This window comes from Gobius niger (assembly GCF_951799975.1).
Source record: "Gobius niger genome assembly, chromosome: 15".
In the NCBI taxonomy this organism is placed as follows: domain Eukaryota; kingdom Metazoa; phylum Chordata; class Actinopteri; order Gobiiformes; family Gobiidae; genus Gobius; species Gobius niger.
In genome coordinates, this window is record NC_136866.1 from 18089566 (window position 1) to 18106288 (window position 16723).

General features: G+C 42.1%; 1 protein-coding gene across 8 annotated transcripts in view; it reads right to left on the reverse strand.

The window, feature by feature from the left end:
* slc24a4b (solute carrier family 24 member 4b) overlaps nt 1-16723 on the reverse strand; it is a 96950-nt gene that overhangs the window by 29282 nt on the left and 50945 nt on the right. For all 8 annotated transcript variants that reach the window (XM_079572735.1, XM_079572734.1, XM_079572731.1 and 5 more), the window contains exon 3: nt 4141-4217. In XM_079572735.1, coding sequence (XP_079428861.1) covers nt 4141-4217 — 77 coding nt within the window. The remainder of the gene's footprint in view (nt 1-4140; nt 4218-16723) is intronic.

Sequence of the window (16723 nt, forward strand, 5' to 3'; positions counted from 1 at the left end):
GGATTGTTTATATTCTACAAATTTAACGCACACTTGGATTAATTATGTAATTTCATCTTTTTATGTTAATTGTAAAAAAAGAAAAAAAGAGTTAAAAAAAAAGGCAGAGAGATGAAAGTCCACGTGTAATTTTGGAGGGAGAGAGAAAGTGTAGGGATGTAACGCTCTATGCTGTCCACAGGGGGCAGTGTAGGACCATAACATGGGATCATAGTGAGAGCTGAGAAATATCATTATCCTGCAAATTAAGGTCACCATTAAATTTGCAATACAAAACGACAACAAACGATATATCGATGAGTTATAAATACCTTGCCATTTGACTTGCCATGTAAATATAGTGTATCTGCCAGTGGAATAAGTATTTTTATATTTCCAGGTTGATTGATGATCAAATTTTAAGTGCAATGAGATGTTTTTTTCTTATTTTAAAGCCACACCACTAAACATTCCACCCCAATAAATGGAATCAAACTTCAATAAAAAGAATCAAACATCAATCAAGGATTTAAATAGGTTCGTTCCTCATACAAATCCATTCTCTGATCACCAACTGCAGAAGTAGCTTTATGTGTCGAGCTGCTCATTAGGAGCATGTTGTGTAAATGTGACACCTTTCAGTGAAAAACACATTCTGCTGACAGAAGACATCACATTTGTTATCTATAAAAGGACATTAGCCATTTCAGACTTTGAAATGGGCTGATTATGACAATACGACTTTCCTGACTCCATTGTTGAATGAAATAGAACTTTACTTTTAGTTTAGTTTATTTGGTAGAGATTGTGCATGTTAATGAACAAGCCACACGGGATTGTAGCCTTGGCCTAATTTCCTTCCATCGTCCCCCATGTGCAACCTCAAACACACTCTCAAACACACTCTCATTCATGCTGGCCTATTGTACATGTTTTTAGTGGTAGGGGAAACCGAAGAAACCTGGAGGAAACTGGGTACTCCGACACGGGGAGAACATGCAAACTCCACACAGAAAGGCCCCGTCCCTGGTGGGAATCGAACCCGGACCTTTAGCTGTGAAGCACGAGCGCTAACCGCTGCTACTGTGCCGCCAAAGGTTTGGTATATGCCCAATTTATGGCTCAGATCTTGATTTATTTATACAGAGTGGACTGCAAGATTTACTTCCAGAAGAATCCAGATAAACATGTAGATCAGACACTCTTCCTCAGAAATATTACAACTCCTCATTGAACAGACATGTTGTATTATGACTGAGGATAACACAGAGAAAGTCCTTTGTCTTCTCCTCATCGAAGCAGGCCCACATTAGTAAACAAACGGCCTGCCGGGGGTGAGCTGTGATTGGCCGGGATCCACACGCCCACAGAGCAGTCGCAGGTAGAATGAGCGTTACATAAGAGGCTAACTCCACTGGGAATCAGGCTTTTCACATCTTTGTGTTCCAATGATGGAGGTGACCTTCATGTGCTGCGTTTGTGGATGGACTGACACTTATACTGTGAAACTACCACGACCACCACTACTATCATACTACTAATACTATAGTACCAACGCTGATACTGCTGCCATCACGAGCACTACTAGTACAAGTTTACATCTACTCCATACATCGTGGTGGAAGGGCTGGGCCATAAATGTAATTAATTTGATTGACAGCACAATGGGCCAATCAGAGCGGGCGTAAACTGTGTCCGACACGTTCATTGGTTTAAGCCTCATTCGGTCTGTTGTTGTTTTCACTAAAGCTGGGACAAACAGCCTGTAACAGGAGCCGACTTTATGGATATATTTCATTATTTGACGACTCGTTCGGATGGATTGTGCACTGTGATGCACTGGATCTGTTTATTTCACTTCGCGCTTCAGCTATCATGGACAGGTGCTGATATTAGCCTGGATATGTTCTGATGTGATTATACATTTAGTAAATGTGTTGTTTGGCGATTGTTTGCTGCTCAGAGGTGTCAGATCAGTTGTTTTACTGCAGGGCGTTCTTGTAGCTGTTTCCTTTGAGTTTGCGGCTTGTGTCGGTGACTGAGCTCTGGGTCAGAGGCTGAAAAGGAAACGCTTCTGAAACTGTGGTGATTCTGTGGCTAAAACTGGCTTATGTTTGCTCCAATATTCTGAATGAGCACTTTTTCTTGCAGTTTTTTTGTAACTCAGTAATTACTTTCACAAGTAACCTTTTATCGTATAGGAACCATTGCAGTTGCTTTAGCACAGAAGGAACTGATAACTACAACTAGTGACTTTTTTAAAAGTAATCTTCTCAACAATGCTCATGTGTCGGCCTGAAACCAATGACAGTTAAAGCTTTGGACTGTGATAAGTTTTCTTCATATGAAAGTCGGCATTCCCTTAAATCAAAATGCAATTAAAGAATTGGAACTTTTAATTCTTGACACTTCTGGCTTTTTAAACACCTTATCCTCAGTAATTCACCTTAATGATTTAAATATACACAGAACAACGGACAGATGTCACAGGGGGAGTGAGCCTGAAACCAGTCGCTGTCAGCTTCACACAATCGGAGAAATGAAATGATCCAAACAAAGTCTGGGGAGGGAAGGCGTTAGTTAGTGCTTATTACAACACATATGCGCCGCCTCTGAGCACCAAAGTTCAACCACGAACACGATATCCCGTACCTCACACATACAGTATGACTCAAAGCTGTAAAATCAAACATCTCACACCAAACTCCCTCTGGGCTCTGGCTCATTCTTGAAGCCAGTAGCGCCCGAGGAGTTTTCACGGTGCATTGTGCTCACACTTGTCCTGCTCATGTGAAAATGTCCTTACAGGATCAGCACAATCTGCAGCAGTAACCTTCTCCTGGAGCCACCTGCTCTGACAAAGTTTAGATCTATTTCCCTTTCAGTGTGGGATACACAGCGTCCTGCACTGGTTCATTAAGGCGAGACACTGCAGATGAATGCGGGCTTTGTCTGGTCAGAGGTCTCAGGCCATGAGTGATATTGTTTCAGCAAATTAAAAGGTTAAAAGTAATCAAGTATGACTGAGAAAGGGGGATAGGTGCAGAAAACACTCCAATGTATTATTTGATGCGTGTTCCTCTCTTCCGAAATGTATGATTGGTCAATGTCGAGTTGTGCTTGTGCAAACAAGATTTACTGACAGATACGTGGGACATAGGCATGAAGTATAAGGAGCGGCAGCAGATGCAGCATTTTGAAAGGCACAGTCGCACCCAAAGCTCACATGGCTACTTAATATGCAAAAAACAAAACGGCCGATTACAGCTGTTGGGCTCCATTCTACCAGAATCGGACTCTGCTCTAAAGATGACATGGAAGCACTGCAAATGTAAGTCTCCACAGCTAGAAGGTCTGGGTTCGATTCCCACCAGTTCCCCTACCACTAAAATCACTGCAATAGGCAGGTGTTTCTGACCATTAGCCTGGCTTCACATCTGGAGATGGGACCCGAGCACTGGCCTACACTGGCAGCCCACTGCTGGCTAGAGCCAGATTTTGTGACATATTACAAGGATTTAAAAAAAAATTCCAGAAGGGATTCTGGAAACCTTATTGAAAGAAAAAAAACCTTTGAAATCTTGTTCAGTACAAGGGAAATGAACAATCTGATGTATGTGGATAATATTGATGTGGAGATGAGAGAAAAAATGCCAGCTGGACCTCTTATCTCTCCTACACAGTCAACACTTTCCCTTCAAGGCCAAGTCACGGAGCTAAACCTGACAAGGACTGAGCTCTCTGGGTCATATTTTGCATAACACTGACTGTCTGATTGTAAACAACTGCACACACGCCCCTCCCTAACCACGCCTCCGTCATTCTGCATCTGCCTCAACACATCTCTCCTCAGCCCACCCCCCAGTCAATGGCTGGTTGTCCTTCAAGTCCCCAAGAAAAAATTCCGCACGTAACCTGTTGTACTGTGTATTTCCCCTGTCTTGATGTTTTATGTATGTGCTTTGCCTTAACTTTATCCTGATCATAATTTCACATATCTTCTTTTGTAAGGCACATTGAGTTGCCTGGCCTTGCGTTAAAGACTGTAAGAAAGCAAGACTTTGAATAAACATTGAATCGATGCAATATTCAAACCCCTAATCGTGAAGATGAGGGAATTTGTTTCAGGTTTTGGCAGTGTGGAGCGACGAGGAGACTCACCGCCACAATGTGCAGCATAACGGCCCCGTTCTTCCTCTCGTCGTTGGTGAAGAAGTCCTCCGGGAACTCGTGGATGGCTGCACACACACAAAAATTCAAAGTTCAATTCATCGCTCAAATCTGCATGTATGCCACTAAATGCTACTCGAGATATTGTTTTTGATTATTATAACATGATCACATGCTCCAAAAGGTCAATATTTACATAATTTCCCCCCCGACTGATGCAACGAGTATCTTCTCATTCCTTAAACACTTAATTACTCGGCCGTGTTTTCATAAGAGCAGATCAGTGTGGCTCCTATTCCCCGCATAATGACATTAATATGTAATTAACATTCAGCGGCTTCACATCAGGGGAGCAGTTTATTTAAAATGAACGCCGCGTAGTAGAAAGTAACGCTTGTTGTGGAAGTTGATTGGTTTGGGACAGATGGTGCAGCTTTGGCCGGCATAAAAGGGGATTTGCTTTTATGATATATTTACTATATTTTCTATGCCACAAATGCAAAAGAGCTTGGCATATTTCATTTGGTAAGATTTGTAAACAGGGGAATGAGGGAGATTTTGATATTCAAAACTGGCAAGTTTTCAGTCCAAGATTGTGTAAAAAAAAAAAAAAGTCTGTCAAAACTGTCTGAATCAGCTTTAGACCAGAGTTGTTGTGCTTTGACAAATGTACACAATAGAAATGGTTCAGCAATGTCATCGAGTGGTTTCTGTAACTGAGGAACAACAATATTTTCAAAGAAATTTAGATATGAACCCAATTTAAATACTTTTAATAATCTAATTTAATGACCTTTAGTGCTTTTAATGCCCCACGGAAGCCTATAAATAGCTCACATTATTCGCACATATGGCACTGATAAAAAAAAACTTATAGCACTTAGCACTGATAAAACAGATAGCACTATTAGCACTGATAAAACTATTAGCACTGATAAAACTGATAGCACTGATAAAACTGATAGCACTATTAGCACTGATAAAACTGATAGCACTATTAGCACTGATAAAACTATTAGCACTGATAAAACTGATAGCACTATTAGCACTGATAAAACTGATAGCACTATTAGCACTGATAAACTATTAGCACTATTAGCACTGATAAAACTATTCGCACTATTAGCACTATTAGTACCGATAAAACTATTAGCACTGATAAAACTATTAGCACTATTACCGATAAAACTATTAGCACTGATAAAACTATTAGCACTATTAGTACCGATAAAACTATTAGCACTGATAAAACAATTAGCACTATTAGCACCGATAAAACTATTAGCACTAGTAGCACTGATAAAACTATTAGCACTATTAGCACTGATAAAACTATTAGCACTATTAGCACTGATAAAACTATTAGCACTAATAAAACTATTAGCACAATTAGTACCGATAAAACTATTAGCACTAGCCTATTAGCGTTGATAAAACTGATAGCACTATTAGCACTGATAAAACTATTAGCACTGATAAAACTATTAGCACTAATAAAACTATTAGCACAATTAGTACCGATAAAACTATTAGCACTAGCCTATTAGCACTGATAAAACTGATAGCACTATTAGCACTGATAAAACTGATAGCACTATTAGCACTGATAAAACTATTAGCACTATTGGTACCGATAAAACTATTAGCACTATTAGCACTGATAAAACTGATGGCACTATTAGCACTGATAAAACTATTAGCACCATTAGTACCGATAAAACTATTAGCACTGATAAAACTGATAACACTATTAGCAGAGAAAGCACTATTAGCACTTTTCCCATTTTCTCCCTCACACCCGGAGGTGCTCCCTCATTCATAAAGTGGGACAGCTGAGGATGGGAGATGCCGGTCGGCCAAACAAACTCAACCCGTTTACCTGTTCAGTGTTGTACCTTGTCTGCGGGTATCATCTAGCAACAGACTTGAAAAACCGCACTATCCCGAGCCAAGCAGTAAGTTTGAACCAGCCTTTACTCAAATCTGTGTTCCCTGCTCCTCCCAAGTTAACACTTACAGTAAGCTTTAAATCCTGATAATAATAATCCAAACTTTCAGCTTAGAACCTTTAGCCCTTACGATGATTAGGTAAAAAAAAGTAGCCTACTCTAAAAAGATACAGTACATTCCTTTCACATTTCTTGACATAGCACACTATTTGGTCATATATGTGATGTACAACACTGGCGCCGCACAGGCCGGGCCCGCCGCTGCATCAGATTCTAGAGTCAGCCTTGTGATGGGTGGGGCATGGGGATAAACAGCACAGAGCGGCCGCGCCACTGAATACAGCTGTACTCAAACAGATGACAACGAAACACAGCATTTTGCATAAACAATCCATTTTTCCCGGGTAATTGTGCAAGCTGGCCAACGCCGTACATCTCATTAAGGAGAGGCGTGAGGCCAGCTGTTCCACACCTGGGCTGCATCATATAGGCTCCAATAGCAGGTCAGCTATTGTGAGGAAGACGAGGCATGACTGACCCAAGTAAGTGGTCAAAACGCCTCATTCATGGTTGTAGTAGTTGCTTTTGCAGTAGTTTTGTTGTAGGTTTAAGTAAGTAGTAGCAGTAGTTAGTAGTAGTAGTTAGTAGTAGGTAGTAGTAGTAGTAGTAACAATAGAACACTGCCAGTACATAACAAATAATTTTCTTGATAAATGACAGTGCATCTTTTAATACCTTTCCATACATTCTGTAAATGACATTTTCTTTATTATCCCTCTCACTCTCTGTACGTTGCATCTCCTAGCAACCACTGACATTACACCCATTGCTACAAGTGTACGAACAAGTCAGCATCAGAGGGTATTTCAGCCTCTTATCTCTGTCTTTAGAGAAAAACTACAGTGAACAGGCAGGGGCTGATCTTCATCACGTCAGGCCTCCAACAGGACGCAGCATGTAGCGGGCCGATGCCACATGAGACAGCAAGGCACATCTGAGTGAGAGGCGGGGGGTGGGGGGGACGCTGAAGGAGAAACCACCCCACCCCCCCCACCCGCCGATGCACCATCTCACCTTGAAATAAGTGAACCTCCAAATGAAACTACAGATCTTATGAAGTACCGTGCAGAGTTCAATATAACGTCACAACATTGTATGGACTTGTTAACCTGGCTAACTCCAGATGATGTTGGAAATGATTCGAGTGCACACAGCAGTCTGGGGGCCCATGGCTGAAATTTTTGCATGGATTTGGGACCAATCACAAAACGAGGAGGGACGGCAAGACGATGACGAACTCTTTATACCGAAGCTGAAGCTTGTAGTTTGTTTACGGATAAATAAAAAAGTTTATTTACGGATCCAACGTGACGCCATCTTTCAATCAAGCTTTAGAACGTGTTCTAAATAGTTTAGCTCCAAAGTTTACAGCGGGTACGTCATACGTCATCGGATACGATGATATGATTGGCTATGGCTATTGCAGACGAATGATAGACATTCAGCCCAATAAACGGCTGTGGACGATCGTAAACCACACCTCTACTACGAGAAAATGTGTGGTCCCCAACTAAATATCACTTGTGATTTTAGTCTGGTGTTAGCCAGGCTATGGACTTGTATGGGGACAGGAAATATTTTTTGTCTCTGAACAAATTTAACATTTTCATTTTAGATATTTCAATCTTGTGAAGCAAAAACTACGACGTATCTAGCGTTGCTCTAGTTGGTTGATGCAGTCTGTGAATTACGCACACCGGGAAATCGTTGAGATCATGCTTGCTCCCGTCTTTGAAATATCTATGAAAAAGCATGTAGTTTAGCAGGCCAAACAACATTCAGCCTTTGTTATCTTTATATTATTATTAGACGTATCCTAAGGAAGTAAAATGGTGTGAATGTTTTCAACAGACATTCTACAATAACATATTCCCTTTGATCTGTGTCTCGTGAATTCACTATAATCACATAATGATCAAATGAACCCGTCGGCTCATTTCCATGTGTCACACACAGCTTCCCTTTCGTTTTTATGCGACATAACAAACGCAGCTGCACATGGTTCTTTTGGGACTCTTCCTTTGGCAACGGAATGCAGTGATCATACAGAAATGGATGAGATTTGCTCTTTGCACATTGCCTTCATGTGTTTTGGGGTGGATTTTAACATTTTTCAGCCTTTAGAAATCTGCCACAGCTCATGAGACGTTACAGGGGTTTACCGCAGGTAAAAATGAACTAAAATCCTATTTCAGTTTTTGGTGCAATCGTGTTGACAGTGTCCAGTAAAAAGGATATTCAGGATGAATTTGAGCAGAAGTAATTTATAACCAATAATCAATCATTCAGAGCTTTATTTATAGAGCACTTTTCATACAAAGTTGTAATGCAAAGTGCTTTACCGATTAAAAAACAATTACCGCCCACCCAAGCACCCACTCTCATGACATTGAGGTTTAAACCATAGCTCAAGCTCTTTTCTACATTAAAAGACCCCAAAGGCCCAAATAATCGTAGCCATTGCGATCTGCTAACTGCAACCCATCGAAATTGCTCTTTCAACTTGCTTGCATTTACTCCTGCAGCTCCACTTCTCACGTATGGATTTCCAATGAGCGTTCCACACCTGAGACTCGCGGCTGCATCTGCGTCTTACCTTTACCGCGAATTACCGCACACACATGACTAAAGCTCCCCTTCATGGCGTGGCACTGTGTAATCTGGGCTCGCTTCATCATGTGCATGCCTATGGAGTATCTAATGCAATTACATCACATAAAGAGGTTAGGTCGAACCCCGCGTGCGTGTTAAAATCCATACAGCTACAGTGGAGCGGCGAGGCGTGAGGCTCCAGCCACACTTGTGACGTCGGTGGGAGGCACACTCGTGTAAGCGGTGGAGGTTATTGAGATATCGACGCTCTATTAAGTGCTATTACCGCAACATTAAAGTGCATGCAACGCCAACAGAAATTAAAAGTAGTGGCACACGTTGCTTTGGAAGCGTGGCCTTGTAGTTTTGAAGTGATAATGGTGCTTTTTTTTGTGTGTGAATATAAAACCCGGACACTCTCAGGAATACTAATACAAATGGATCCTCGGGAGCCTGATGAGATGGATTTTCAGGAGTACGTGAACCAAGCTGCAGCATAGGTAACCACGATCTCACAAACTTAGAATTCCTTCATCTACGTACTCTAGCTTCTGATGCCTTAACCTTCCAGATGTAATCAAGTTAGGCCTGGTTACTCCCTGGATATAGAAGACCGTGAAAGACTACAAGACGACTGGATGAGTTGGTTGGTGGTGGGTTGGAGGGTCGGTTCAGTCTATTGTAAAGTCAGCTCTGGTCAGCTGTTGGGACCACGTTTCGGCCAAATGGGTTTTATGGTTGAAACTGGCCTGCGGACTCCTGGAGTTTTAGCTCACCTCACAGGGCGTTAGCTTTGATAATCAAAGGCTGTAGGATCGGTTCAAACATTTTCTGGGCCTGACACATCTCCACAATCTGCTTTGAGTTACGCACATAAAAAAACACTTTTTAGTAATTGGTTACTATTGAATTTCTTTTTTTTGTTGCCACACCTGCCTTTTCTCTATCCACTTACCTCTGGACTGCACCAACTTAACCTGTTATCTGCCAGCTTAGGGTTAGAGTTAGGGTTAGCCATTATGCATATCCAGATCTGAAAGCTTACAGCCTATAAGCCAGTGTGATGCCTCATTTGAAAGTAACTTCTAAAAATAAGTGTAAGATCAAATATTAGAGCGTGTGATCTTTTTCTGTGCCAACATTTTGACGGTCAAGCAGCTGACCACCACAGAGTATGGAGTGAAAGACAAATGCTGCCCTTAAAGACTTGTGTCATTTGAAAAGCGTTTTCAAATCATTTTGAGAGTATGTGTCACTGCTGTACCTCGTGAACTGGAGCCTCTTCAAAATGCAACTCAGTCCCAGCTCCCAATCTCGCACATTTCCACGGCCGACGTAGAGTATTCTCCAAATTAAATTAAAGCGACTGTGAAAACTTGCGAACAGCGGTAACCCGGAGTGATGACCTTCTGACGGAGGTAAGTCTGACCTTGTTAAAATTCACAGCACTGCCGCGCCCTGACCCGGACGAGCCCGTGACCTCATTAATGGTTAGCGTAGGAGCATAAATCTGAATATGGAACGCAGACGACGCCCCTGTTTTGTAATGAGGTTGTGGGTAATTTTTCCGTGACATTGGCATTGACGGACGACGGAGCAGCTGTAGGTCATCTGCTCTTGACTGGTTTATGCTCCGAATGAAACGCGTCTGGCAGGCTACGGCCTCCAGACAAAATGCCAACCGTTATTTACCGACGGTGCATTTACAGGGTTTTGTATTGGCGGCAGCAGGAGGATTCTGGGTTCCATTCAAGACGCAGTGGCCCAAACTCAAGTATCGACTTGGAGCAGTAGTGTTGCTCCTTTTATTAAACAGGATTTGAGAGTCCTCTCCCAGGGTTTAATATTTTCTGCATTTTGAAAGCTGTATAGATCTCTGCAGTTTCTCAAAGTCTTCTGGGGCGTCAAAGAATGCGTCCTGCAAAATCAGATTTGCCTCACCTTGTACAAGCTGGATTTATTTCAGTCATGTGGTCTTATGTGCCCATTTGCACTCGTATATGAAATGGATACGAATGCGAAACATTTTATCTCTCCTTGGTTTCACCTTATAAACAACACACAAGACACATTAACATGCAGCATTAAAACAAGGCACTAACATGCCCTGTAATGTACCTGCCAAAGTCAAAAACATAAAACGAAAGGTCGAAGAACTAGAGGTCGACTTACATGGGTTTTTCTATATTTTTTGGTCAATATTTTTACAAATGTCGGTCTATAATTCTGAATTCTAAACTGTAAAATGTGTCAGTGTTGAACTGTGACAGCAGGGGATGCTTTATTCAATAATAGGCGACTTATTCAAGATGTGTTTAGTAGGTATTTCCGAGAAAGCTCTTTTTAAAAGACAAAAATCAGCAGATTCCAAAAAAAAAAAAAAAAATCCCTTATTGTTCTGAAATTATAAGTTTAAGTAAAATGGGAATCGCTTTGGGTTACAGAGATCGGCCTTTAATCGGCATGATAACAGTAAGAACCAGGCTAAAAGACAAAACTGTAAAATTCAGTTGTACAAATATCAACTGAGAGGACTTTCAGGCTGCTTCACTGAACCATCCGTGGCTGTTTCTCAATGTCCAGGATCCGTCCTCCGTTTGTCCACTTCGTTGACGTCCTCAGTGGTGGCTCCTCCAAAACGGAGCTGAGTGTCCTCTCACCGCTGCATTGGAGCTCATATGGAACTCCCTCCAGTGCGAGCAGCTGCGTCAGGTCACGTGTCAAAGCATTTCATAAAATGTCAATCTATGCTTACAGAAACAACTGTTTTATGAATAAAAGAGGCCAGGAAACTGTTTATATATCGGATTTGGTTGGATGTCTTACTGTTGGAACATTTTGGTCTGAATAAAATAACATCTCTGCAAGGATCTGCAAGAAATTCAATAATTAAATATATTGAGCAGGTCCGGTTTATTGCTAATCGCTACAATTGCAGACTTAGGCCGAATTTCTCAATTATTAGGATATATTAAGCCTTTCATTAAGATTAACTTTATATAAACCTTTTTACTTTACTTGCTCACAACACTTCTACCAATGATTTTATTATTACAATATTTTTTTTTTGCACAATCGTGGAACAAAACTTTGTATAGTGAGTACAAACAAATAAAGTTCTGGGACAAAAGGGAAGAAAAAAAAACAATGATGCAGTGCATCATGGGTAATTTCAGCTCTCCGAGGGAGTGGAGGATCCACGGGTGTATCCTTCGTAAATGTGCCAAATGGAGGAGTGGAGCTCCGAGGGGGCGAGTGGTCCAAGTGGATTGGAACACCACTTGGCGGCGCAATGATGACGTGGATTCCGTCCAAAGTGGTGGAGAGGCCGAGGATCCTGGCAACTGGGAAACAGCCATTGTGTGCTTGCAAAGGCGAGGGTTTCCGTAGGTGTTTGAGTCTTGGAGCTAATGGCTAACAGCCAGTGACGTCACATGAAAAAGGGACTATACAGAGTCTAAAAATATTAAAATTATGTATTTTCCTCCCCTACATGTTCCAGCCATGTCCTAATGAGTAGAATGAGCTCAGACCTGTTCACCATAACTGCCTCTAAAATCCTGCACTGTCACTCAAAAAAGTGTTCGGGTCTGAAGTGCTGTTATGCATGGGCTTAATATAGAGACTGCAGTTGCGCATAAGACCTGAGGTGGCAGTGGTGAGCATAAAATGACCAACTTGCATCTAGTCTCTTTAAGGACTTTATAGAAACTTGTTCACAACAGGCAACTCCAACAAAAGATGTATCTTCTTCACCAAGAATTTAAACAGAGACATTCCAGACAGATATTGCAGTGCTAGAGTCACTTGCACTGTAGTGTCGTTCTCTTTAGACGATGCCAACTGATGAAACTGTGGACCATAACTGAAGGTAAAATTGCAATAACCTTTTCGCTTGCTCTGGTTCACGTTCATGTCATTTCATAATATCCGACTCGGTCCAGAATGTCACAACAGTAGTTAAAAAAAGCCCTTTATAAATAGCACTCTTAACCACTCAAGTCACCGTTTTGAATTTCCTGCTGCTCAAGCGAATTGACCGCCGCCTCTCTCCATCTAATAGCTGCAGCCGCTGATCAATATTTAAACACTGCTGCCATCTGTGTTGTGTGAGAGGCCACGCCGGGGCTGTACACAACCTCTGCGGGGGTTAAAAATACCTCAAGGTTCCACAGAGGGCGCCGGGCGGAGGTGGGAGGTTGCAGCCGGGGAGAGGTGGGCCGCGGCTGGCCCGACCGGGAGCAGACGGCTGGGCGGGGTGGGGGGCTCTGTGGAGGTCGGAACGGACAAGCGCCCCCGATGGGTTTGTCCTGCGCACAGATACACGTGGAGGAAGGGAACACGTCCGGCATAAGGAGGCGGCGGGAGGGCTTTAATGCCGGGACGTTTATTATGTAGCGCTGTGAGGATCGAGAGGACAAGTCAAGTGCTTCTGATGTCTGTTTGGAAAGGTGACATCTGGGACTTCAACCCATGACATGACGGGTTTATGGACTCGATTATCGGTCATACTTAGTTAGGAACCCCGTGAAGTTCAATGAATCGCAGCAGCTGGAAATACAGACGTCCGACTTTTCGTGATTAAATTCTCCCAGGCCAAAGTTGGCAACCGAGTTTGCACAAGACAGTCTATTTCAAATCATCTAAAATTACAAATAGGACTCATATTTAAAAATGTGTTTGTGAATAAAATTTTCCGGCTGCAATTGTCTGACAAATCATTTTGAGTGCATTTAGCTCTGACTTTAGAGCAGGGGTCCCCAACTGTCGGACCTGGGTCCAGATCCGGACCTCCAGAGGCTTCAGTCTGGACCCCCAAAGCCTTTTCATCCTCCAATATACTTAATTTCTGAAAGGCTGAATAAAAAAAATATCTAAACAATTGGAATAACACTGAAATAAGAAGACAACATTTTTGATTAATTTATCAGTTCTGCTTTGTAAATAGACAACCTGTGTTCATGTTTTAACATTTTCAAGAGTAATGACTGCAGTATGTCCGGACCCTGGACATATGCCGAAAGTTGCGAAAGAAAGGTTTGCGGACCTCGAGTCGATTACTTTATTTTACTTACTTTAATCTTTATTGAAGGGACAATGTACAGAGACATAAAGCTCAAAGAGACAGAGATGTACTGCACCAGATTATAGCTAAATAGTTTCCATCCGTAGTCCATCCCATTAAGTTGGGGACCCTTGCTTTAGAACGAAAAAAAGCTTCACTTGTGTTGTCTTCTATTGTTGGGCTGATTCTTGTGTTCATTCGAAGGAGTTCTAGGTGAAATCCTCTGGAAAAAAATAAGATCCTTATCGAACCGTTCATCGTGAAGAGCCGGTTGGTCATGAACGTCACATTCTCTTCTTGAGCTATTCTTCAAATTGACAGACCAAGGGTGCCTAAACTACACACCGCAGTAAAGGGAGTGCATGTGCGGTGTGAAAACACTACGACCTCGGGCCGAGGAAAGTGCTTTGGTAAAGCACTGTGAATGACAAAGTCAACACGGGTGAGAGGGAGTAGTCGGCTCCAAAATGTGGGAAAACCTTCCTACAGCCCTACATATAGTCATTGTCACTGATCCAGTCTTTGGAAAGCACCCCACCTCTGCCTGTCCTGTTGCCATGCAGTTTGACCTACTTGTACCGAACCACTCCAGGACTACGGTGATGCGCTGCCAACAGTCTGGTGCCGGTCCCAAAGCGCTCTTCAGAGAGGGGGGAGGACAGCCAGGCTTCCAACGGGTCTAAACCGTGAAACGGCTCAATAACGAAGAGGAAAAGTGAACAGGTTCCATATTCTATGCTTTTGTGAGAATTTTTAAACAACTTAATGACGCACACCTGTCTCTATTTGAACACACGTGGAAATGCTCCATCTTTAAATCTGAATGTTTTCACTGCAAGCGTTTTCGAAATTTGAGGTGGAAAGGCCTGTTGAACTTACTCTTCCCGAAAGCTAATTTTATCCATCCTGCTGCTGCTGTGTTTACCTCCAAAGCGAGTGGCATCCAATTTGGCCCTGAACTCCGAAAATCTTCATCTGTCTACCAAATATAAAAGGAGTTTGGGCACCTGAAAAACTCTGGGCCTGTTCGCTGGCACCGCTTGGTTCAGCTGTCTCTCCACCTCTCTACTTTAAATCAACCCGTCGGTTATTATAGGTGCGGAAAGTGTGCATAAGAATCCCATTGCGAGAGGCAGGTTCGCCACACTTTAGTGATCAAATTCAAAGCAACAGTGCGGAACATTCCAGGTGATATGCTGCTATGCCACAACCGTAACCAAACAGGCGTAAAATGCTAATAAACCAACATGCCAGCGATGCCAAACATGACCCTAATGCTGGGCAAGTGTGTCCCATGGACTAAAAAGCTGACCTGGATGGACAAAGAGGATGGACAAAGAGAGTGTGGCTTCCCCCAAAGGGTTTAGCACAGGCTAACACAAGCTTGTTCATCCTCGCAATTTGGCTGTTTTTTGAAGCCAGCTCTCACAGGTGGAGGTGAAAAAGACAAACATAGGTTCAATAATGACTTATTATGTTTCAATGGTAAGGCCATTAGAGGAAGGAACTTCTGGAGCCAGCCCCCAGTTCCATAGCGATGCTACGTCCATGTGTTTTGATGCCTTTACTTCTGCATCCTCTGGATTGTGTTTGTTGTTTACTCAAAATGCCACAGTGCCAGTTTATGCATATTTACCCCAAGCTCCTCCCACAACCCTGTGCAACCAGGAAGCGCTCGCCTTATTTAAGCACGGCTTCGCAGGGCCTTTTTTTTGTTTTCTCTCTTCTTCTTTTTTACGTATTATTTTTTTATTTCACTGGGTAAAAAAAAAACATTGTTCACAATAAAATAACAAAAAAAGAGACAAAAACACCTGCTCAGTGCGATGTCCAGACGTGTTGAACTCGGAAAATAGGTTGCGGCAGGGTTGCCAGGTCTGGGCAGCCAAAATCACCCAAAACCTGCGGACCTACGCTGCGGCTGGAATTTTCAATAATTTTTACTAGTTAGAGCTCCTGTAACGATGAGAAACCCCCCCTTTTCTCCCTCTCTTACTGAAAAAGCAGCTCTTAGAGCCTTGGATTTGAAATTTTGTCATTCAAAAGTGATTTTGATAAATATAACTTTTTATTTTTTATTTATTTATAATACAGATTTTGACAAATAAGATATGAATAGCCCATTTTACATTGAAAACAACAAGGCAAAAAAGGGCGGGTATTTTATATCTTACTTACTTTTTAAGCCGCTCAATTGTAAATTAACAAAGCCAATATAGCATTTTCTAACCAATAAAGAGTGATCAATAGGAGTTTGAAATCAAAGTGATTCTTCGGGGCCCACTATTACCTTAGGAATACAAGCCGCAACCCAAATAAATGTTTTATTTTATCATATAAAATATTGTATTTTGCACATGTTTTCATTAAACAAGCAGTAGATACGCCTTTTTTGCATAAGTCCCCACAAATATTGAGATATTAGTTTGTTCTCAACATCGCCCATCCCTAGTTTTTATATGCTTACCACACCTGCAAAAAGCACAAAAAGGAAACACTGTATGTAGCCTCATCCTCATTTTTACCCCTTTCCTTGCAGCACAACAGCACAATGGCAACCCTGGAGACGTCTTGTTCTACACTGTCATGTCCCCATCATATAAACTGGTATGGAGTATTTTAATCTCGCTTTGATTGAAATTGAAAGTGATTGTGAAAGTGAACAACTTTTCGACGAGACAGCAATCAACTCTTCACTCCGTACGCGCTGCAAGAGCAAGAGCGAGGGCATGCACCTGGTCACATGGGGCTGTTGGTGCTATATATAAGTCTGGAGAAAAAGGTGTGGAAATGCGGTCAGCTGTGGTGTGGGCCCTGGTCTGCAAAGAAAGTCTTATACTGATCATATATGACTTTTTTTCCCAACAACTTAAAAATACACAATTAAGATGGAGAAATTCACTTGCTA